Raw genomic sequence first — 22026 nt, 5'->3', positions numbered from 1 at the left:
ATTTTTCACTCGCAGATGCAACTCAAGTTGTCACTTGCATAAGTTGGAATAACGTACCCGGGGCTCTTCTCTACTCTTGTGATTTTGTCTTTGAGTAAGTAATCTTTATTAATGTATATTACCTTTTGAATTTAACTTTTATCTAAAAGGACATACTTTGTGGTTTTTCAGCGAGCAACAACTCATGCTATTTTGGGCTCAACCATAGCTGAAAAGACGGACATGCAAATACTTCGTTAAGAGTGATTAGAAACAAATAATTTCCTTCTATTATAGTTTTTTTTACATTTTATTTATAAATCAAAGTTGCCTATAATTAAGGGGCTTGAAAAAAAAAACTCCAAAGTAATTCCTTTATGAAATGGAATATGCATGGTAGCTAGAGTGCTACATGCATTTCTAATTAATCTTTGGTTGACTTCTTTTTATAAGCTTCTTGAACCGTGCCTAGGTCCAAAGATAATATGCCAGCTTTTATACGATTGGTTTTCTTTTGAATGAGTTATGATGGGTTGAAATACCAAGTTTCACGAGTGAACCGATCACATCGTGTGTATGGAAGTGCGGTTTTTGTTGTTGCATGGTAATTTGTGATGTTTTTATTATCGCCCTTCTGTTTCTTTCTCTTCACACCCTTCATGTCTAAAAAGGAACTAATCAGATACTTCATTTGATTTGTGTATAAGTGTATGATATTTGTGTTTTCTCGTTGCAACACACGGACGTGTTTGCTAGTCTAATATAAGTCTTCTCTTAAAAAAATCGTTGCAACGCACGGATGTGTTTGCTAGTCTAATATAAGTCTGGGTCCTTCGGGACCTTTCTTTTGTTAAAAAAAATCAGGGGAGTTTTTTTTTCTTTGACACAAGGGTTTTTTTTCTTGGGAAAAGCAGGTGCTAAATCCACACTTTGGTGCTAATTTTGGCCCATAGCCTGCTCAAAGTCCAAATTGGTACGTATCGAGCCCATAACCCATGTTAATAGCCCGGAGCCCATAGCCTGGCCGTTGATCGATCTCATTCTCACGGCGAGTGTGCAGCTGCCATGTCACCGCGCCCAATCCCCGGAACGGCCGCGAAGGGAAGGGTGAGTGGCGCGAGGCGAGCACGAGGAGGAACAGGCGAGGCGAGAGGGAGAGAGCGCGCGGATTCCGGTTGCTCGCTGTTTGATGCGCTGCGGGCGCGGCTGCAGCTTCCTCCGCCCAGGCGTCCACCCGATGCCGCTCCTCGCCACCCCACCCTATATAACGCCACGCACGTCAGCGGCCACCGCGGGCCCCGCCACCGCCACCTCTTCCGGAACCTGCTCCCTCCGGGTCCGCCTCCGCGCGCCAGGGAGATCCGCCGCACCCTCCTCCCGGCTCCCTCGCGCCATGGCCACCACTGGAGCTGTTGCCGCCGTCTCCGCTCCCCCGTCCCTGCTCGTCTTCTCAGGTGACTCTCCGCTTCTCACAAGCGATGTTACCAGTGGCGCGTGCGCGCGGCGTAGTCGGTGGGAGTGGGAGTACGCGGTCATTTTCAGCGCGCGCTGGCGTGTGGCACTCGGCGACGCGCGTGAATTCGTTGGGATTCGACGGGCTAGGACAATCGCCATTTCCAGGTCGCCGTGCCACCGGTATGCCGTGTGCGTATGATGAATAGGCGCAAATATTTACAGTTGGAGATTTGGGGAAGATTGTCATGTCTGATGTTTCGATCTTTCAATCTTGCTATACACTACTTTGGACATGGGCACTTCGCTACTGTTTGCGGGGAGAGTCGGGAGACTACTAAAGTTGTCTCTGAACATACAGTGTTCGATGGAATGTGGTGACTTGTGGTCTCGTATGATCTCGTAGAGCTGATGCATGATCTGAACACACACCCACACCCACACACACATTTGTTCATGTTTAGTTGTAGGGCTAACATTACTTGACAGTTATGGCATGGATACACAGATAGAAAAAGTATTTTGTGTTAATAGTTCTATTCGAGAAATCATGTTCAGATAGTTCCATTGGGTGTCTTCTAGCATCAGTCAGAGGAATTTCAGTAACATACTGATATTTCACTTTTTAAAACGACACTTGGCAATTATGGTAGTCTCCATATGTTCTAAGCTGCTTGTTTCGGTTCTTTTCTGGCCAGCTCTCATCTCATCTTACAGGATGAGGATATATAGTTGTTATAACTTTTTGGGTTTCATCCAGGTGGAACCGCATTTAATGGTGTTGTAGAAGAGTTGAAGAAAGTGACTACTCGGGTTGCGCATGTCCTACCAGTTTCTGATGATGGTGGAAGCACAGCTGAGATTGTTCGTGTGCTTGGTAAGTTCAAATTTCCTACTCCCTCCGAGCTGAATTAATTGATGCAGCCTCTATACAATGTAAGTACAACATTTTCTAATAATAACAATATATTAAAGCATCATTTGTTTGCTTCTATAACCTGAAATAATATATTAAATAATAACAATCACAGTCCACTATTTTCTAATATTGAACGCTAGCCTTTATGTCTTAGGTGGACCTGCCGTGGGAGACATTAGATCAAGATGCTTGAGACTGTCCGATGAAAGCACTTTGGAAGCACTCTCTGTCCGGAGATTGCTTGGGCACCGTTTACCTCTTGATCCTTCAGAAGCAAAGCTGGAGTGGTAGCTTCTAGTGCAGATAAAAATATACCTTTCTTCATAATTACTCCCTCCATTTTGTTTTACTCCACATATTAGCTTTGACCTAAGTAAAACTTTATAAACTTTGACCAAGTTTATAAAAAACAATCTAAACTTTCACAATAAAAAATGCATGGTATGAACATATATTGAATGACGATTCCAATGGTATTGATTTGGTATTGTGGATGTTAATATTTTTTTGTATAAACTTGATCAAAGTTTAGAAATTTTGACTTGAGACAAAGGTAATATGCAAGTAAATAAAAAACGGAGGGAGTACTTCCTTACTGGATAATTAGCTAGTTATTGTTCTGCTCTGTGTGACCAAGTGATGCTAAATTGTTGCTTCGATAGGTACCATATTGTGGAAGGAGAACACTCTTTATGGGATGGTGTCTCTCGTCCCTACAGGGAAACAATCCGTGCATTTTTGGTCTACTTTCATAACGAGGTGCGCTCTTCTATAGTATATTTATGAAGCATATCGTTTTTGTGAAGAAACATTTTTTCATAAGGCTGGTGACTGCAGTTTATTTCCTGTTTTATTTGTGACATAATTTCTTCTCCGCAGATCCTTCGGCGTCCAGTTGAAACATTTTGCTTCACCAATGGCAGGTGATTCTTCTAAGGTGAAATTTTGCAGTAAATCATTATTCTTGGCATTGTGCTTCCACATGAAACCGTTGTTTGCCTCTTATAACTCATGTATATATTTAATGGTATGACACACATAAACGTAACCTAATGTTGCTTGTGACCTTACATTTTACTAGTGGATTGGGAGCATCATTTGACTGCTGTTTCTCCCAGCTTGCGTAATTATTCCCTGACTGCTGTTTCATATATTCTTGCAGCATTGGGAATTTCTTTTTTGCTGGCGCACGCATATTCTTCCAGTCTTTGGATGCTGCGATCTTTTTGTTTTCACGCGTGTCACAAATCCCTGCAGAAAGTCTTGTGCTTCCAGTAATATCCACAAATGATAGGCTCACTCTGGGATGTGAACTATGGGTAATCTCAGTTACCAAAGTTTTTTCCACGCAATGCAAGTTTTTTACTTGCCCTCATGCTGGTGACAATTTGCGCCCCTTCAATTCTATTTTAAAATAAAATCATTCTTGCATGTGGAAACTGGCTTATTTTTTTCATTTTTAAAATCACTCCTGCGAACATAACATCCAGTGATACTAAACAATAAGTGGTATCTTACTTCTTTTGTTAATATGGAACATTCCTTCTGTTTTTTTTGTGTTTTCAGGATCAAACTATTATCCGTGGCCAGAATGAAATATCACATCCAAGCAATGGCCGTAGAGAAGTTGTTGACAAGGTACTCTAGATAGTATGGTATTTTCAGGCTTTAGTGCTGTATCGATAGTAGCCAAACACGGCCCAATTTCTGTATGCTCTTCCATGTATTTGTGGAATCTTTTTTTATCTCAAGGAACAAACATGCATCATCTCAACTTTTTTTTCCTTCATATTTCTTCACCATAGCATTAAAGTTCCTCGTGTTCGCTGTCCTTCCACACTAAATTATGAAGTACTCCCTCCGTTCCTAAATACAAGTCTTTCTAGAGGTTTCACTAGTGGACTACATACATATGTATACATACTTTAAAGTGTAGATTCATCTATTTTGCTTCGTATGTAGACTCTTAGTGAAATCTCTTAAAAGACTTATATTTAGGAATGGAGGGAGTAGTTAGTATTTATTGTGAGTTTCTGTTGCAATAACAAGGTTTACTATTGGACTTGGCGGTTTCATGTTCTATTCATACCTAACTTAAGTTCCATGGAGGTACTAAGTACTCCCTCCGTCCGGAATTACTTGTCACCGAAATAGATAAAAATGGATGTATGTGGAACTAAAATACGTCTAGATACATCCATTTCTCCAACAAGTAATTTCGGACAGAGGGAGTATATAATAGACATCTTGTTCAAGTTCTATCATTTTAGGTATTAAGTGTATATTAGATGTCCTGTTCATTAGAACAAATGAAGGGAAAACAGTGAATACACATACTTTCTCTGTCCAAATGCTGTCATTTTACCAGTACCTTTTTCAAGTTCTCCACCTAATAAGGTGTGTAATGCCGTTTAGGCGTTAAGTGACATTCTGAAGCTGATTTTGCATGGTAATGAATTCTCTGATTGGCCCCTGCAATCGGTCCACTGGAAACAGCATCCATAAAATTCAGCCTGTTCTCATCCCCACAGCCAGCACAGCCGAAACAAAAAGGTGAAAGTGGAAAAAAGGAAGCACCTAAAATAGTAGAATGTGTATATTCACTCGCACCAACTTGCTTAAATATTCATAAATACACCTTAAGTTGTTGAGCTTTGATATTTTCTTTACCTCTGCTAATATCAAGGAAATTGTTATTGTTGGCTGTAAAAGAAAAGGATTCAAGTACACTGTGATGTTGTGGGCTACTTTTTGCTACAGTTCTTGCAAATGTCATGGTTTTATCGCGTTCAAGTGATATTCGTCTTCTGCGTTTCCTCTTTTTATCTGTACATAATTCTTGGTTACTCGTATGCTTGCTAATATCTTAGCCTTTTGTTTTCTTTGGTTTTCTCTTTGAAAGGACTGTAATTCGTGCACTGCACTTCCTTCAAGCATCAAACGTGTCTTTTACATGTCAAGTGAAGGTTGCAACCTATTGCACGAGGTTAGTACTTAGTGCATCAAAGTTATCCTAACTAGTTAGACTTGCCCCTCTGCCTTGCAGCCTATTCTCAATGCAAGTTTTTTTTTTTTCGAGAAAACGCAAAAGCCTTGCGTTTCGTTGCATTGAAAAGGGGATAATTCAGCCTCCGAAGAGGAAGTTACAGCACGGTTACATGTAGGTCTAGTGGACATCCCAGGTTGGGGGCAAAGCTACCCTAAGCCCTTTGTCCCCAGCCCGAGCCCAGCACCTAATCTCCTCTTGAATCCTATCTAAGAGCTCGCTCAGCGACGGAGGTATGTGATCGAACACACACGCGTTCCTATGCTTCCATATCATCCAGGGGACCAGCAGCCCGACAGAACGCAGTGTCTTGCGGAGCGGTGCGGGGGTGGCGTTTCGCGCCCTACTCCACCAGTCCTGGATGGAAGCGTCGTGCATCGGCAGAGGGGCCGGGAGGTGCAGCCAGGACAACGTCTCATGCCATGCCTGCCGCGCGAAGGAGCAGGAGATCAGCAGGTGCCGGATAGTCTCGGGCTCCTGGTCGCATAGGAGGCAGCGAGTGTGGTGAGGGAGCCCTCGGCGCGCAAGCCTGGCTGCGGTCCAACAGCGGTCCAGGTCCGCAAGCCAGTGGAAGAACTTGACTTTCGGGGGAGCCCAACCTTTCCAAATGAGCTGCCAAGAGTGGCATGTTAATGATCCATGGAAGGTTGCCCTGTAGCAAGACCTCGCCGAGTAGATGCCGTTGGCCGTCCACTTCCAGATGAGCTTGTCCGGCTCCGAGGACAGATTGATCCGAGCGACGAACTGCCATGTCCTCAAGTATTGGCCTATCTCCTGCAGGCCCACCACACCTCGGATGTCGCGGGCCCAGGCATTGCCGGCGATGCCTTCCGCCACCGTCCTCACTTTCCTTCTGTTCTTGGGGATGCATAGGTATAGGAGTGGCGCAAGCTCGCGAATTGACTGCCCATGCAGCCATCGGTCCTCCCAGAACAGTGCGGTGAGGCCATCACCTACTAGCATGAGGGTGGATGCATGGAATAGGCCGCGCTCCTCAGGGGAGAACTGTAAGTCAAGGCCTTGCCATGCACGGTCGGCATCCGTCCTCGATAGCCAGAGCCAGCGGAGCCTGAGCGCTAGCCCCGTGCGCTCCAGGTCTCGAATGCCCAGCCCACCGTAGGCGAGCGGCCGGCAGACAGTGCGCCAGTTGACGTGACAGTGTCCTCCCTTTGCAGCCTCACGACCCGCCCAGAGGAAGCCGCGCTGAATCTTCTCAAGCTGTTTCAGGGTCTTCTTCGGGGGCGAGAGAGCCAGCATCTGGTGAATCGGAATCGCGCTGAGAACAGATTTGACCAATGCCAGCCGTCCTGCCTTGTTCATGAGCCATGCCTTCCAGGACGGGAGGCGGCCTGCGACGGCGTCTACCAGTGGCTGCATCTGTGCCGCTGAGGGCCGGCGATAAGAGAGCGGGATGCCCAGGTACATGATGGGCAGCGCCGCGGGCTGGCAGCCCAGCGCCTCCAGCAGGGCGTCGGCGTCCTCACCCCCATGCAGGGTCGTGGCCGAGCTTTTGCCGTAGTTCACCCGCAGGCCAGATGCGGTCTCGAAGATGCCCAAGATGCTCTTCACGGCAACAACCTCCTCCATCTCGGCGTGGCAAAACATCATCACGTCGTCGGCATATAGAGAAATTGTCGGAATGTTGCGACGGGGGTGCAGGCGCCTGAGGATGCCGGTGTGGAGCGCCCTGTGCATGAGGCGGGCCAGCGCATCAGCCGCCAGGACAAAGAGCAGCGGCGATGTGGAGTCGCCCTGGCGCAGCCCACGCCTGTGCCAGATCGGTGGGCCGGGTACTCCATTGAGCATAACTCGCGTGCTGGCCGAAGAGAGCAGGATGGACAGCCATTCCCTGATCCTGTCACCGAAGCCATATTGGCGCAGGACCTCGAAGAGGAACGGCCAGGATATGGAGTCGAAAGCCCGTGTGAGGTCGAGCTTGAGCATGATGCACGGCGCGCCCAGGTGCTGGAGCATCCGCAGAGACTGCCTGACGAGCACGAAGTTGTCGTGGAGCGTGCGACCGGCGATGAAGGCGTTCTGGTTGCGGCTCACCAAGCTATCGAGCTTGGGGGCGATGCGCAACGACAGAACCTTGGCGAATATCTTGGCGACTATGTGGATCAGGCAAATGGGCCGATAGTCTCCCAGCTTGTGTGCATCCGCTCGCTTGGGCAGCAGGGTGAGCAGGGCTTGGTTGAGCTTACCAAACCCTCTTCCTCGGAGCGCATACAGCTGCTCGAAGGCGTCCAGGATGTCTTGCCTGATGATGCACGAGCAAGCGCGCAGGAATTCGGCGGTAAACCCGTCCGGCCCTGGTGCCTTGTGGGGCGGCATGCGGCACACCGCAACCCAGATCTCCTCGGAAGTGAAAGGCTCGTCCAGGTTGCCCAGCTGGCCGGGCGTGATGAGCTGCGCCAGGTCAAGCGTGTGCTCTCGGCCCACCGCAGTGCCCAGGAGTCCGTCGAAGTGCTCAAATGCGGCCTGGGCCATCTCCTCGTGATCAGTCCGAACCTGTCCATCAACTAGGAGGCTATGCACACGGTTCTTCTGGCGGCGGTAGGTGCACTGCCGGTGGAAGAAGCTCGTGTTAGCATCGCCCTCCTCGAGGGAGGTAATACGGGCGCGCTGCCGCGCGATGGTGCGCTCCAGGGAGGCAAGCCCGAGGTATGACTGCTTGAGCTGCCTGCGCAACCAATCCTCTGATGGGGTGAGCGGGCGGGTCTCCATCGCGAGGTCGAAGCGGGCAATCAGCTCGCGGGAGATGGCCAGCTTGTCCCGGATACTGCCCGTGGAGCGGGCGCTCCAGCTCGTAAGGGCGCGGGCAGTGGCCTTCAGGCGCCGGACCAGCCGCTGGAAGGGGTCGGGGTCATGTACCGAGCTCCAGGCTGTGGCGACGGTGTCGTGGAATCCGTCGAGTCGTAGCCAGAAATCCTCGAAGCGGAAGCGCCTATGGGCCTCGGGCATAGGAGAGCAGTCCAAGAGCAGCGGGCAGTGATCGGACACGACGGATGCGAGGCAACTGAGGTGGCACTCTCCATGGCAGTCCTCCCACTCCGAGGTGCATAGTACCCGGTCAAGGTGCACGAGCGTCGGCGGCGATTGCTCGTTGGACCAAGTAAAGCGGCGCCCGTTGAGGTAGACTTCCTTCAAGGCAAGGTCGTTGATAGCGCGCCGGAATCTGCCCATCATGCGGCGATTCAGGTTACCCGAACTCTTGTCAGCATCCCGGTATATGAGGTTGAAATCACCACATAGCATCCATGGGCCCTGGCAAGCGGCGCGAATGTCCCGCAACTCTTGCAGAAACAGCCGCTTCTCGGGGTCGCCTTGAGGGCCATACACCGTGGTAAGCCACCACGGGGCTCCTGCAGGCGCGCGCACCTTGACCGTGATCGCGTTTTGGGTAAATAGGGGGTCGGAAATGGTGACGGCCCTAGTTTTCCAAGCGATGAGGATGCCGCCGCGGGTGCCGTCAGCCGGGAGATAGGTAGAGCCATCGAACTCTGACCCGAGGGTGTCCAACACAGTCGACGAGCAAATCAACTCCATTTTCGTTTCCTGGAGACATACAATGGATGCCCGAGTAGTACAAAGCAGAGAGCGAATCGCGCAGCGCCTGGCGCGTGAGTTTAATCCCCTAACATTCCAGACCACAATCTGAGGACCTCGATACATGGAAGAGAGATCGACAACAGACGCCGCCAGCCTAGCGCGCACGGACCATGACATCACCCGCCGGCGTAGCCAGGTCAGCGGGGATAGCTCGGTCGACCAAGGCGGCCATGGCCTGCAGCACTGGAAGCCCCAGCGGCATGGCAAACATCTCGTCATAGGCCTTCATCTCTGTGGCTGTAATCTGCTGGTTCACCCCCACTATGCCGAGGGTGCGCATAATCTGCACCACCGCGCGCCGATCTGATGCGCAGGGAGCCGAGGCTTTGTCGGCGGCTGCGGAACGTCCCCTTCTGGGACTGAAGTTGAGGGCGGGGCACTGCCGCTTCCCGGGAGAGGGCAGAACGGCGTCGAGCTGTTTGGTGGCCGCGGAGAGGAAGGCACCCAGCGTCCAGGGCTGGCTGGGGGCGCGGCAGGTGCGCCGTCGCTGCAGGGTGATCGGCGGCGAGGCGAAGCGACCAGGGGCCAGAGCACGAGTGCTAGAGCTAGCAGCGCGGGGGGAGGAGTCCTGCCTGGGCGCGGGTCGCAGCAGTATCGAGAGGTGCCCTGGGCAGGGGGAGGAGCCCGGTGTCACGCGTGGCAGGGCCGACGGCTCCGTGGGCATCGCGGGCCCTGACGCCCCGGCAGGCGCGGCAGTTAGCGCGGGTGTCTCAACCGGCGCGGCCCCAGGGGCGGCGTTATCCCCGGTTCTGGGCCCATTCGCAGCAACGGCCGGCCCGGCCAGGTCAGCAACCGCAGGTGCCGAGGCAGGGGCAGCAGCGCCGAACTCCGCGGGCCCCGGGGTGGCAACTGGGGCCAGTGGGGACGGGGAGGTCAAAGGCCGAATTGGCGGGAGCGTGCAGATCGCGTCCCGTCTCCCCGACGTGAGTGCGTGCGTGTGCCTGCTGCAGCTGTGCAGGGAGGGGCTGCGGCGGTGCGGGGGGGGGGGGGGGGAGGGCAGAGGAGATCCTCGCCCCCTTCGGCCCAGACAGAGCTGCAGGGGGGACAGGGAGGGTCATCCCGTCTGGATGCTTTGCAGGAGCCGGACGTGGCTGGCAGCGATCCCGACAGGGTGTGGGATCGGGCGCAGAGGTGGCGGGCCCGGGCGAAGCATCCTCGGTCAAGGGCGTGTTAGAATCGGCGGCCCCCTCCTGTCCTCGTCCAGCGAATGGGGGCGTGCCACCCGTCCCACTGCCAGCCGTCGCGCCGTCATCAGCGGGGGGGGGGGGGGGGGGGGGGGAGTTGGCAGCTAGCGATGGGGCCACCGGCAAAGTGGCTTTGGGCGTCACTGCGGGCCCCTGACGCCTTCTTTCCCTGGCGCCCTGACGCGGGCGTGCAGGCCCCTGCTGACCGGGCCAGGCGAGCATCCCCTGTCGCGTGGGGCGGCGCCCCTGTCGCGGTGCGGCCGAGGACGGCCAGGGCGCAACCGTACAGGCACCGCCGGAGCGGCCGGAGACGCCGCCGGAGCGGCCAGAGCCGCCGTGGGCATGCTGCACCAGAGCGTCCACTGCCATGCCATCCGCCCGGCCGGCCTGCGCCCCGTCCGTTCGACGACGTTTGCGGCCCTGCCGGCGCGCGCGTCCATTGCCAGGGCCCTGCCCCCTGCTCGGCCCAGGGCCATGCCTGCCAGTAGCATCGTCAGCTTCGCCACCATAGTCGGAGGAGTGGGCAGCGGCTGGAGCGGGTCGGATCAACTCGGCCTTGGTGAGGGCGATGGCCACCGGGAATGTGAGCGTTCTGACGGCCGGCGCCTCTGAGGGCACGCGGCCGGGCAGCTGCTCGACGATTTCCAGGACGGCGGCGCGCCGGATGGCAGCCGGGTTGTGCGCGCGCCCTGAGACGCGGAAGACCGCCATGTCGTCGCGGGAACGAGTGCGGGGGTGTAGCCTCTCGATCCAGCAACAGTCTCCCAGCAGGTGCTCGGCAGTGGAGAGCAGCCAGGCGTGAGCGGGGATGCCGCAGAGCTCCAGCTCGACGAGGTACTCGAGCTCGCCGGCGCCGGCGTGGGCGAGCTTGCACCAGGGCCGGAGCGACAGCGAGAAGTGGTCGGAGCTGATGAAGTGCTCGCCACGGAGCCGCCGCATGATAGCCAGGGAGGAGAAGATGATCAGGAAGTCTTCGGGATGGTGCTGGTGAACCGTGAAGTCTCCTTCCTCGAGCTCGAGGGAGCCGAGGAGCAGGGCGGCGACCTCGTCAATGGACACGGAGGGGCGAGTGCCCGTGACCGAAGCCACCATCGCGCGGGCTAGAACCAGCTCGGCCTCGTCCATCTCCTCGGTCTGCGCCATGAACACGCGGGGGGGCGCGTCCGCGGCCAGCAGGGCGGGAGGTGGGGAGGGGACTGGAGCCAGCAAGACGGGAGCGGGGCGCGCCGCTGGGGGAGGGGCAGCGCGAGGAAGCCGGGTCTGCAGGACCGGGGCGTTGCACGGGGGTCGCTGGGTTGCGGCCGCAGGCCGCCTACCATCGCAGTCCCGAGAGGAGTGACCGGAGGCGAGGCAGCGGCGGCAGCGAATGTCGTTGGGGCAATCCCGGACGCAGTGGCGATGATCGAGGCACCGGAAGCAGAGGCCCGCGAGCTCCTCGGGGGAAGGGCTGCGGCGGCGCGAGGTCGAAGCCCTGGCAGGGTCCTCCTGGCGCGGGCGACGGCGGTGCTCCCGTCGGCGAGCCTGCTGGAAACCATCTGCGTCCAGCACCGTCCCGCCCGAGACACGGCGGACTTCCGAGCGGGGGCCAAGGCGAGCTTTGGCGGGAGGACGGGCCGCGGGAGCGACGCTGCCAGGAGCGGCGGCGGTCGACGGCGCGGGAACGGCCAGCGGGGTGCGGGCGACGTCGCTGTACGAGCGCGCCGACGAGCCGCTCTCCGAGCCAGAGCTGCAGTCCCCAAAGGAGACGCGCTCGCCGGGGAGGGACGTCCGGCGGTCGACAGGGTCAGCCAGCACCAGAGCCATGGCGCGAGGGGCGAGGGGGAGGGCGGGGAGGGTCTTCAGTGCAATCTAGCATACAGCTGACTCCAATGCAAGTGAGTTGTGGTAAACTCTAGTCACTTTATTTAACAAATATCACAACCTCTTAGAATAAATTATTCAACAGGTCAACTTAATCTAATGAATATTTATTTTATATTATAAATGATGATGGTATACTGTGACATATATTTCTGTTGCTTATGCTAACCCAGTTAATCATGCTGTGCTATGTAAGGTTAAAAGTACAGCAATGCGAGCACTCCTTCACAAATTGCTGCACTCTGTCTGCTCAGCAAGGTCATCTAAAATTGAAGACATAGTATTGATGCAAAATAGCAAAACAATGAGCTGGACATTTTTTCCTCATGTTTTTTTAAAGAAAAAAGAGCCTTTGTGTATTAATATGTGTCAGTATTTAATAAACATCATGGACTTAAATGGTGTATAATTGCTCATTATCATGTAAAATTGGTATGCTACCATGATCTCTGAAATTATATTCATTGTCTACATTTTTTTAAATGCTAATAACTGGTGATACTGACCTTATTTCGTAGGTTTTTCCTGAAGCTAACCATACAGTTTTGGAGCAGCTAAGTAAGGTGGATTGCATTGTATATGCCATGGGGTCGCTATTTACATCAGTTTGTCCATCACTGGTAACCAGTTTGCTTTTGGTGTTACTCTACACTTACAATTAATTTTCTCTCTTGAAAACACAAAGACTATGTGTCTCAGTTCATTGATAAAAAATAAAATAGTTTTGGATTAGAAACCTAAGACTGCTTAGGTTGGCAACAAGTCCAACAGGCTGGAGGCACGGACCGCCACTCATACCTGCTCCTCTACTGTACAATTTACAAGTACAATATTTATTTAGAAATTTTCAGCATATCAGCATAATTCGTCGTTCTATACTCCTGACGACTTCTACCTCTTAGTAGTGGTTTGACCTGTGTTCGACCATGTGCTGTGTGTTAAGGCGCACAATTAGTCGACCAGGCTTGGCTTTGAGCCTTTTACTATTCCGTATATTTTTTGCGTCAACTCACGTTCCGATATGAAAAACATATGCAGGTACTGCATGGCATTGGTGAGACTATAGCATCAAGGTCCATTCCCAAGGTAACGATACTAAGTCACTTGGTCAGATTACCTTGTTTTACGTGCTTAATTGCAGTATTATGTTGTTCCCTTTTGTCTTGGTTTCATTGTTCTATCTTCTTATCCACTCTGTTACCAAATTCTGATTAATGCTTGCCACTTGGTAAGATAGGTGCCCCCGAGTGATAAGGAATGGGTTTGATATTGACCTTAGGGTGACAATTAACTGGTTGATTCATCCACTGTCTAGTCGAGGGTGAGATGTACCCGTGGCTCTGTGTGTTGCGGCTTGGGGTGAATCGTTGTGCTTGACACTCCCTCTCACACGGCCACCAGCGCCCTTCTAGGTCACAGACCTGTGCTGGGCCTTATGGGCCTAAGTGGTCATGGGCCAGACGCATACCAGTTCAACATTTCCCCTTAAGATGGGTGGTAGATATCTTCAACCCCATCTTGTCACATGCCAAGTTACAGTATCATTGCCTTGCTGCTCCCTCTGTACTTGTGGTTGTCGTCGTGAGTACAGTAGGGTATTCTTCTGCCACCGACCGCAAACAGAAACCTCGAGGTACCAATCTCAATTGTACCCACAATTGGCTGGAATTGTACCCACCATTGGCTGGTCCTGAACCTGCACATATCATCATCACTGTTAGTGCCCACATAATCACCCTGAGTAGTAGACACATCCTTCTCCCCCTCTTGACCATCTTTCACAGAGTCTAGGTGGTCAAGCTCTGCAAACAACAAACTGAGATCAGTCAGCTCACCATAGAATGGTTCAGACTGCCTGAAGATGACATCCATACTTACATACATGCGTTTCGCAGAGGGACTCCAACACTTGTACCCCCGCTGACTAGAGGAATGATCCATAAAAACACATTTCACTGCCCGTGTGTCCAATTTCCAATAGATGGTCTATGATCCCGAACAAAACATGTACTGCCAAATAACATAGAAGGGGCGACAAACTTATTTTCTCCAAACAACAGCTCACGTGGGGATTTCATACCTAGTATCCTGGAAGGTGTCTGGATGATCAAATATGTTGCTGGCATGACTGCTTCACTCCACAAGAACCTGGGCACATTCATCGGGTACATCAGCGCGTGAGCTACTTCCAGAACATGAAGATTCTTCCGCTCTGCCACACCGTTTTGGGGAGTATCTGGGCAAGATGTTTGACGAAGAATAACTTTGTCAGACAAGAAGCCCCCAAAGGTGCTGTTCACATACTCTGCCATTGTCAGTCCTTATCACCTGCACCTGCACCTGATTCTTTACATAGTCATGGAAGTTCTAAAAACAGCTAAACAGCTCATCCTTGTGACGCATCAGATAAATCCAAGTCATACGAGAATAGCAGCCGATAAAAGGTAACAAAATATTTCACTCCATTCAGTGACACCCGTGCTAGTCAAGACATCCGGATGAATAAGCATAAAATGAGATATGCTCCTGAGCCCCTTACTTAGACATGAGGCTCTTATATTAGCAAGCGTCACATGTCAACCTGCCCTTGGCCGTTCCACACATAACATCCGGAAATACTCTACTCACCTTATCAAAAGATACATGTCCCATGTCCCGTCCTACTGGATTGTCGCCCGCTTCTCCTTGTCCTCCATGGTCGCAGCACACACCAAGTCCGACTGCACCCCCTTGTCCACATACCAGAGCATCCTATGCCTGGTGCCAGTCCCAATCGTCTGGCTCGTCTGTTGCTCCTGAAACAAGCAACCGAACTTGTCAAGAGTCACATGATAGTCTATTTGATAAACTAGAGCCACTCGAGAGACCCAATTGACAGGAAAAGCTGGCACATGTAAAACCGATGATAGGGAGATGGCCGAAGGGCATTTTACTGTGCCAACCCCTACGACAGTCTGTTTAATACCGTCGACAGTTTGTACAGTGCCCTTGTGAGTAGGAGGATGCTTATTGGAAGACTCAAACACACATAATTTACCTCCAACATGCTTAGATGCTCCAGAGTCCATAACCCATATTGGATCACCCTCATTAGTAGGAAGAGATGCCTTTTCAGGATTACCTTCATCAGTTGAGGAGGCCCAGTGAGCAAAGTCTCCATAGGCAGCATCATCTACTTCTTCCTCCTTTGACATCCCAGCGTCCCCTTCAACTGCCATGTGTGCCCTCTGACCCCCCTGAGTTTCCCAAGTATCCAACCTCTGCCCACACTAGTCTGCCCCCTGTGTTCCCCGAGTATCCACCTCTACCACTTCCCCCTTTGTTATATCCTTTGCCTCCGTCACGAGTTGGACATTCGCACTTCAGGTGACCTACCTCCCCACAGGTATAACAGCCCCTGGTCTCTCTCCACTCTGCGCGCTCAGTGACTGCAAACGTCGAAGCTGGCACAACCTTCACGTCTGCTTGCTCAAGAGATAGCCACACCTGCTCTTGAGTCATCGCTGCAATAGCCTCATCAATAATAGGCGAGAGAGTTTGGTGTAGCAGCGATACCTTCCTGCCATCAAGGCAACATTTGAGTCCCTCCAAAAGTTTCACCACACGCCTGTGTGCCATCCACTTGTGCCCTGACTCGATGCAAGCCGCATCATAGAGTTCCAAAGGATCACAGTTATCCTGGTCTGCCTAGAAAGCCTGTAGCTCTGCCACATATGACATCACTGACATGTCACTTCCGCGCAGCCGACTAATCTCCCCATCAATCTGAGCAATGAGCATGACATTGCCCTTGCTGGAGTACTGGATGGACAGAATCTTCAGTATCTCAATAGAGCGTCCAATTGAGGGCAAGTTCAACAACCACCCAATAAGCACAGCATTGATGACCTTCCACCTCTTTCCCTCCGCGCTAGTCTTGTCTCCTGGTTCTTCAACAATACCCAACAAATGTCCATCAAGCCCCTTCTGCTCCACAGCCAACAATGCCCTCCGAGACAAGCTCCGATAATTGGTAGTCCCTCTAGCTTGATGTCCGTAGGCGACAACTCGATCTTCTGAGCCACCTCCTGTCGAGGAACCCCAGAGTTCGATCCCGCGAGGAACAGAGTGAGCTTCTCGATAGCCTCAGCAAGGCCTTTTGGTTCACCATCTTCCTGACCAGCTACACACAGCAGCAGCAACGCCTCCACAATAGTTTCAGCAGTAGCCTCCGTGCTGCCTCCTCTCCCCTTTCAATCATCATCAGCAGAAGCAAATCAACAACAGCACAATGTTGCACCACTTCTCCTTCCTCTTGCACAACAACGGCAGCAGTACAGCAGATCAACAGCAGCAGCACCTGCAGTTCAGCCAGCCTCCTCCTCATCTGCGCCCCATGCCACCAGAGCCTCCACTTCTAGGTCACAGACCTGGGCTGGGCCTTATGGGCCTAAGTGGTGATGAGCCAGGCCTATACAAGTTCAACATTGTGAATGGAGAAGTGATGACTGATGGATGTTTTGCTCTTTTCATCTCTTTTTAATTTCTTGCAGTCCATAGTTTTTCTAGCTGTCACTAAAATAAATAGTTTTTCTAGCTCTAACTAAAATATTTTCAAATTTAAGGTACTTCTTTTAAATGGGTCACATGATAGAGAAACTATTGGGCTGTATGCTTCTGGCTTTGTGACTGCAATTACGGATTCTCTAAATCGGACATATGGTGACCCTGACAAAAGTCTAAAGTATCATGTAAGTTTGGTGATAATGCTCTTAAATATAATTCAACGTATGATTATTGTAATTGGGTGTAATGCTATTTGATACTCCAGTTGTGGGACAGTATTTCCCTGCATAATTCTTAATGCTATAGTGGGACAGTATTTCCCTGCATAATTTTTCTATTGTTATGTGCAGCCGAAAGACTATGTTAATGCCATATTGGTTCCTGAAGGAGGCCAAATTCCTTTAGATGTTGAAATTTTGGCATCTAAAGGAATATTTCATGTGGTATGTAGTTCTATTCTATTGGCTGCAAATGTGCTTATTGATATTCTTTTCACAGAATTACTGTGTTTAGTTAGTATGATTTCTGTGGTGACTTTTTTTTAGCCCGAGACCGTGGAACGATTATTCTATGATAGTTTTTATAAAATATAGTATATATGTACAAAAAGTAAAGAAAAAACAAGTAGCACTACATCATGGATAAAAAAAATGAAAAACGGCCGCTTCCCAAGTGTAGCTTTTGTGTCCAAAGAAATGTAAATCAGAGAAAACACTCCTTCCTCCGATTCCAAGGAGTTGATTCAGCAAGTTCCCAGCGCCACCCCGCGGGAAGTCTAATCGGATCAATCGGTGGTTCCGTAATGAGTAGTCGAATACACATTGAGGGGGCCTACTTATCACAAGTCGTCTCCTGAAAAGGCAAATATCGAGACTGTCCCACTCCAGTTTTTCCCCAACATTAATGCACAAATGAGAAGAGTTTAGCTCAAATCAGTCTAAAGAATCAATCCACTGATCCAGACAATCAACATTGTTTGCTTTGGTCCGACGCTTGACCAGTAGTAAATCTTGTTTCAAGCCATTCTCCCAAGAGACTAGTCCTGGGACCTCATTTTGAAAATCTTCCCATTTCTTTGCATCCAGAAGTTCCAGCAGCCAAAAATCACTTTGTCCATTGCTATCTTCTTAGGAAATTTTTGAAGAAAGAGAACCACCTCATCAAAAAAAGAGATGCCCCTGTGCCTATTTGAAGAAATGCTATCCCAGCATGATTTAGCAAAAAGGCAGTCCCGTAGTAAATGCTGGACATACTCATCAGTATTATCAGTGCATAGGACAGTCATAAGACTCCATGAAAAAATATGTCCTCATGAGCAGCTTTCTGGTGTTGATTCTGTCATACATGGCCAACCAAATGAAAATTTTGTGCCTAATTCTACTAGCACATTTCCAGTCCTCTGAACAAATGGTTGACCTGAGGTGGACCCATTAGGTGCTTATAAATTTTGCTAGATGCATATTGTTCTGTCTTCCAAATGCAAGTCCATCTGTCCACATTAGAGTTAACTTGGTCCACCTTTTCAGCAAGATCAGTAGGTGACTGAAAGCTATAGTAGAGAGGGGCATGTGGAATTCCTCAATCAGATCATGAGAGTCCTTCATAGCAGCCAGAGAGATCTTGTCATTAAGAGCAAAAGAATGTAGCTCTGGGTATTGTTGGATCAGGGGAACCCCTAGCCAGTTATCTGTCCGAAATGTTACAGTGCCACCTAGACCAGCCTTGCAAACAGCCATCTCTTTAAAAAGAGGGATGAGCTTTAAGTGAGCCCTCCACCAGAAAGAACCTTCTGATCTGTCCTGTGGAGGAGTATCAGAATAATAAGATACCCAGATAAGCTTGACCCAGGGAAGGTTGTCTTTGTGAAAGAATTTATGAAGATTCTTGCATTGCAATAAGATTTCTGTGGGATGTCTCCCCTATTTGCGCTGTAAATTAACTGCATTTTGAATGAAGGCACCAACTAGTTATATTCCTTAAAGCTCGACCGCAATATCCCCCGCGTCGCCCCTCCTCTGACGGCTCGGGGGACTCCTCGTCGCACCGCCGCGCCCCCCCTTCCCACCTCGCCCCGGTCTCGCCGCCACTCGAGGGGGCGCCGGCAAAGGCCGCGCGCCTCCAGGGAAGGTGGCGGCGGGACGCACCTGCTGCTCCTTGCGGCCGTCTCGTTGCGAGAGGAGGGCGATGGACGTGCTGGATCTGGTCGGTCGGCGGCATGCGGCGGCGGCGGTTGCTCCTCTGGCACGGAGGTGTCAGCTCAGGGCGCTGGCCGTGGCTCGAGGCGGAGCTGGGAGCTGCCTGCCTCTGCGGGGCTATGGTGTAGGCCCGATCCGGGCCAGCGTGTGTGGGTGGCGGTGCGGGTCGTCGGCCGGCGGCCATGCCTGGGCGCGACACCTTCCGGGTGCTCCCGCATCGCCTCTCCTCGCTTGGTGCTCGTGGGGGGCATGGCTCTATGCCGGTGGCTGTTCGGGCGACCAGATCTGGACCGTGCAGGGCTCCGGGCGGCGAGGGTGGTGGTGGTGTGACTGCTGTCGTTCCGGCTGGTGGTGGCGGTGGTGTGGTGTTTCGGGCTGCTGCTCTCCGGTGAAACTGTGGGGGGATGACATGGCCTTCTGCGTCGGATGGTTCAGGTGAGCAGTTTACCGAGTTCAACCGGTGTTTTGGAGTTTGGTTGTGCATGCTCAACTCGGCGAAAGTCGTGCTCTGACCAGAGCCAATGACGGTGACGTACGCGGGCGCCGCGAACCTTCTTGAAGGCGTCGTTGTAGGTTGTTGCTTCACCAATCTCTCCGTGACTTCGGGGGAAACCTTGGTTCCAGGCTTTCCCGGAACGGATGATGGCGGCACAATATGCGTTGCAACCCTTCCTGAAGGCATCCTCAAGAAGTCAACTCGGTTGTCATGTTGGGTAGCTGCTCGTTGCGGGGATGTCGGTGGGTTTGTTGGTGGTGGTGATGCGGTCGGCTGGTGGTCGACGGTGGCATCATCCGGGCTCGCTCACTCCTTGGAGTCGTTCCGGTTCTTCCATCCGAAGGCGGATTAGCGGGGTGTGATTCTCTCTGGACCACCTTGTTCCTGTACGATACCTCTTCCCTCTGTGGGGTGTTGTTGGGTGGCGACCAGGCGGCCAACGTTGAAGGCTCACCTTGCTTGGTCAGATGATGGTGGAAGTTGAGACCCCGGGGGAAACCCCTAGCCGAGGTCCTCTCGGTGCGGATGATGGCGGCGCAGCTGGTGTCGTGCCCCTTCTTGAAGGCATCATCTTGGGGTCTGCTTGGGTGACGTGTCGTTGTTGCTTGCTGCAGTATGTTGTTGGTGGTGGTGCGACCGGATGGGTCGACGGTGGTATGTGTTGTTTACGGTGGTGTTCTTCTGTGTCGTCCCTGTTGTTGTGCCAAGACATCGCTTGGCTGCCGTTGTGTTGTGGCGAGTTTCGTGTTCTTGGCGTTATCTCGGTTCTTCTTTGTCTTCGACTGTCCTTCGCGTGGTCTTCGTCATGTTGGCATGCTCAAGACCCTCCCATGGTTGCCATTGTGCTGCGGTGAACCTCGGGCTCTTGGAGTTATCTTGGTTCACCTTTGCTCAACGACGAAGCAATGATACCTCCCCAACCTGCTAATCGTTTCGACCGTCCGTGGCCAATCTCCCAGTCAAGGTTTGTGTTAAGTTTGGCACTCGTTGTTTTGGTTGATCCTCTGTTGTGCCGTGGGGCTCGGTACGCACGCCGGTGCAGTGCGCTAGGTCTGTTCGCAAAGTCTTAGTATTGTGATCCTTCGACAACACCCCACATCTACTTGTGTCTCTCATGTTGTTGGTCTTTCTGCCTGCTTGCTAGGTCCTGTCTCCTCCTGGGTGGCAATTTTTTCCTCATCTTCTGTAACCTTGTTATTTGTACGGTTTTCGGCCCGGTTTCCCTCATAAACGGGGTCAACTTGTTTAGATTTTCGATCCGGTTTCCCTTATAAACTGGATCAGCCAAAGCTCAAGGGGTGACTCTTGGCTTCGGCAGCTTTTTGAGCAATATATTCAGGTGGGGATCGTGGGGATCCTCTCTCTCTCCCCCCGTGACCGTTCATTTTTTTTTCCTTAAAGCTCGTCTTCTTTGACTGCTGGCCTGTTGCTACACTAGTTTATAATTTATTTCCATGCTGTTTGGGCTTTTCATCACACAATCCAATGGCATCTATAGATTCTCATCCCCATTATGTAAAACAGAATCTAGACTGGATTATAAGTTCATTGCTTGCTTAAATAATGGTAATTGATGCAGATCTTACACTGTTCCCTGTTGCAGCTTTTTTAGATACACCTGGTTAAACAAGCTTACTTTAGAATCATGGCATTACGAGTTTTCATGCCATAAAAGCTGTCATAGTCCTCCCTTAGACTTTACCTTAATAATGACTGATGTTGATGCCTGATTCTCTGCTTGCTGCTTTATCTTGGATCCTTGACCTGTATGGCATTGGTTACAAGCTTCTGTAGTCACTACGCTTTTTTACTAAAATCAGTCGTTTCGATGTGCTAATGTATGTTGCAGGTAACCGTGAAATCTGTACACGACGGGAAGGTGGGTGTCATATTTGATCCACAGTCGTTAATCCAAGCTCTGACCGGTCTGATATCAGAGCACATGGATGCATGTCTCGCGGAACCTGACTGTCTAACTGAAAACGTGACGTCTCTATGCTGAATCTCTGAAGGATGCACTTTCAGGTCAGGTACATAGTATGCCAGTCCTATTCTTATCATGTCAGTGGTCCTACTTCAGATAGTGCTGCAGGTTTGCACCAAATGACACGGTTGAAAGGAAAACCTAAAATGCATAAGAGTAGGTTTTTCAGTTCTGGTGAATAGCGATGTTTCCTGCTCCGGTTGCCAGTTCTACTTCCTATGTGGCACTACTGTGTGAAAGCCAATATAGGACGAGCTGATTAAAACATCTAAATATGTGACACTTCCTGCAGTCTCAGTACATTTGTATCTACTCTCTTCATCCCACAATATAAGAGCGTTTTTTGACACTGGTGTAGTGTCAAAAACGCTCTTCACTAGTGTAATATAGGGATGGAGGGAGTAATTAAGTTGTAGCTAGGTATATTTATAGCTGTTCTAGTGGCTTGTATCTTTGTGTTGTATCTAAAATTGTTTAATTGAACATGTCGTTTATAATCAATGCCTGGCATTTTAACCACGTGGCCTCTTTGTGTCATGTGAGAAGCATTTCATGTTTGGAGAAGCTTGTATGAAAAAAAGGAAGAGACTAGCACATGCCAAGGGGATAAATGCATGAACATATACATATGGAACTGGGTTGATGGCCGTTGTCACCATATAAAAAGAAGTACATAGAACAGTCAGTTATCCCGGATAATCATTCTTCTGCACAACACCAGTGGGCACGGAATCTGGGCCGCTGGTCTGCATTG

At 50.9% G+C, this 22026-nt stretch overlaps 1 protein-coding gene across 3 annotated transcripts; it reads left to right on the top strand.

Moving 5' to 3' along the window:
- The first annotated feature begins 1032 nt into the window (after window positions 1-1032).
- Window positions 1033-21791, top strand: LOC123443871 (uncharacterized protein YNL011C). 3 transcript variants are annotated; one of them, XM_045120410.1, is made up of 13 exons: window positions 1035-1433; window positions 2192-2308; window positions 2505-2637; window positions 3013-3109; window positions 3230-3273; window positions 3513-3669; window positions 3917-3988; window positions 5253-5336; window positions 12571-12672; window positions 13091-13138; window positions 16657-16782; window positions 16948-17040; window positions 21138-21791. In XM_045120410.1, the coding sequence occupies exons 1-13, from the start codon at window positions 1169-1171 to the stop codon at window positions 21288-21290; spliced, it is 1491 nt and encodes a 496-aa protein (XP_044976345.1). In that variant the 5' UTR covers window positions 1035-1168; the 3' UTR covers window positions 21291-21791. The 3 variants fall into 3 exon arrangements, with proteins under 3 accessions (XP_044976347.1, XP_044976346.1, XP_044976345.1); XM_045120411.1 differs by lacking the exon at window positions 16657-16782 and having other exon boundaries at window positions 1034-1433; XM_045120412.1 differs by lacking the exons at window positions 16657-16782; window positions 16948-17040 and having other exon boundaries at window positions 1033-1433.
- The last annotated feature ends 235 nt before the right edge of the window (window positions 21792-22026 follow it).

The sequence above is a fragment of the Hordeum vulgare genome, chromosome 3H (assembly GCF_904849725.1).
Source record: "Hordeum vulgare subsp. vulgare chromosome 3H, MorexV3_pseudomolecules_assembly, whole genome shotgun sequence".
Lineage (NCBI taxonomy): Eukaryota > Viridiplantae > Streptophyta > Magnoliopsida > Poales > Poaceae > Hordeum > Hordeum vulgare.
Note: the sequence above shows the minus strand (reverse complement) of the source record. Positions and strands in the feature narration are given on the sequence as shown.

Excerpts from the sequence above, each read along its gene's own strand:
- LOC123443871 (XM_045120410.1), top strand. The coding sequence starts at position 1,169 with ATGCGCTGCGGGCGCGGCTGCAGCTTCCTCCGCCCAGGCGTCCACCCG. Across the intron at positions 2,309-2,504 it reads TGAGATTGTTCGTGTGCTTG|GTGGACCTGCCGTGGGAGAC; the intron begins GTAAGTTCAAAT and ends TTTATGTCTTAG. Across the intron at positions 16,783-16,947 it reads ACAAAAGTCTAAAGTATCAT|CCGAAAGACTATGTTAATGC; the intron begins GTAAGTTTGGTG and ends TGTTATGTGCAG.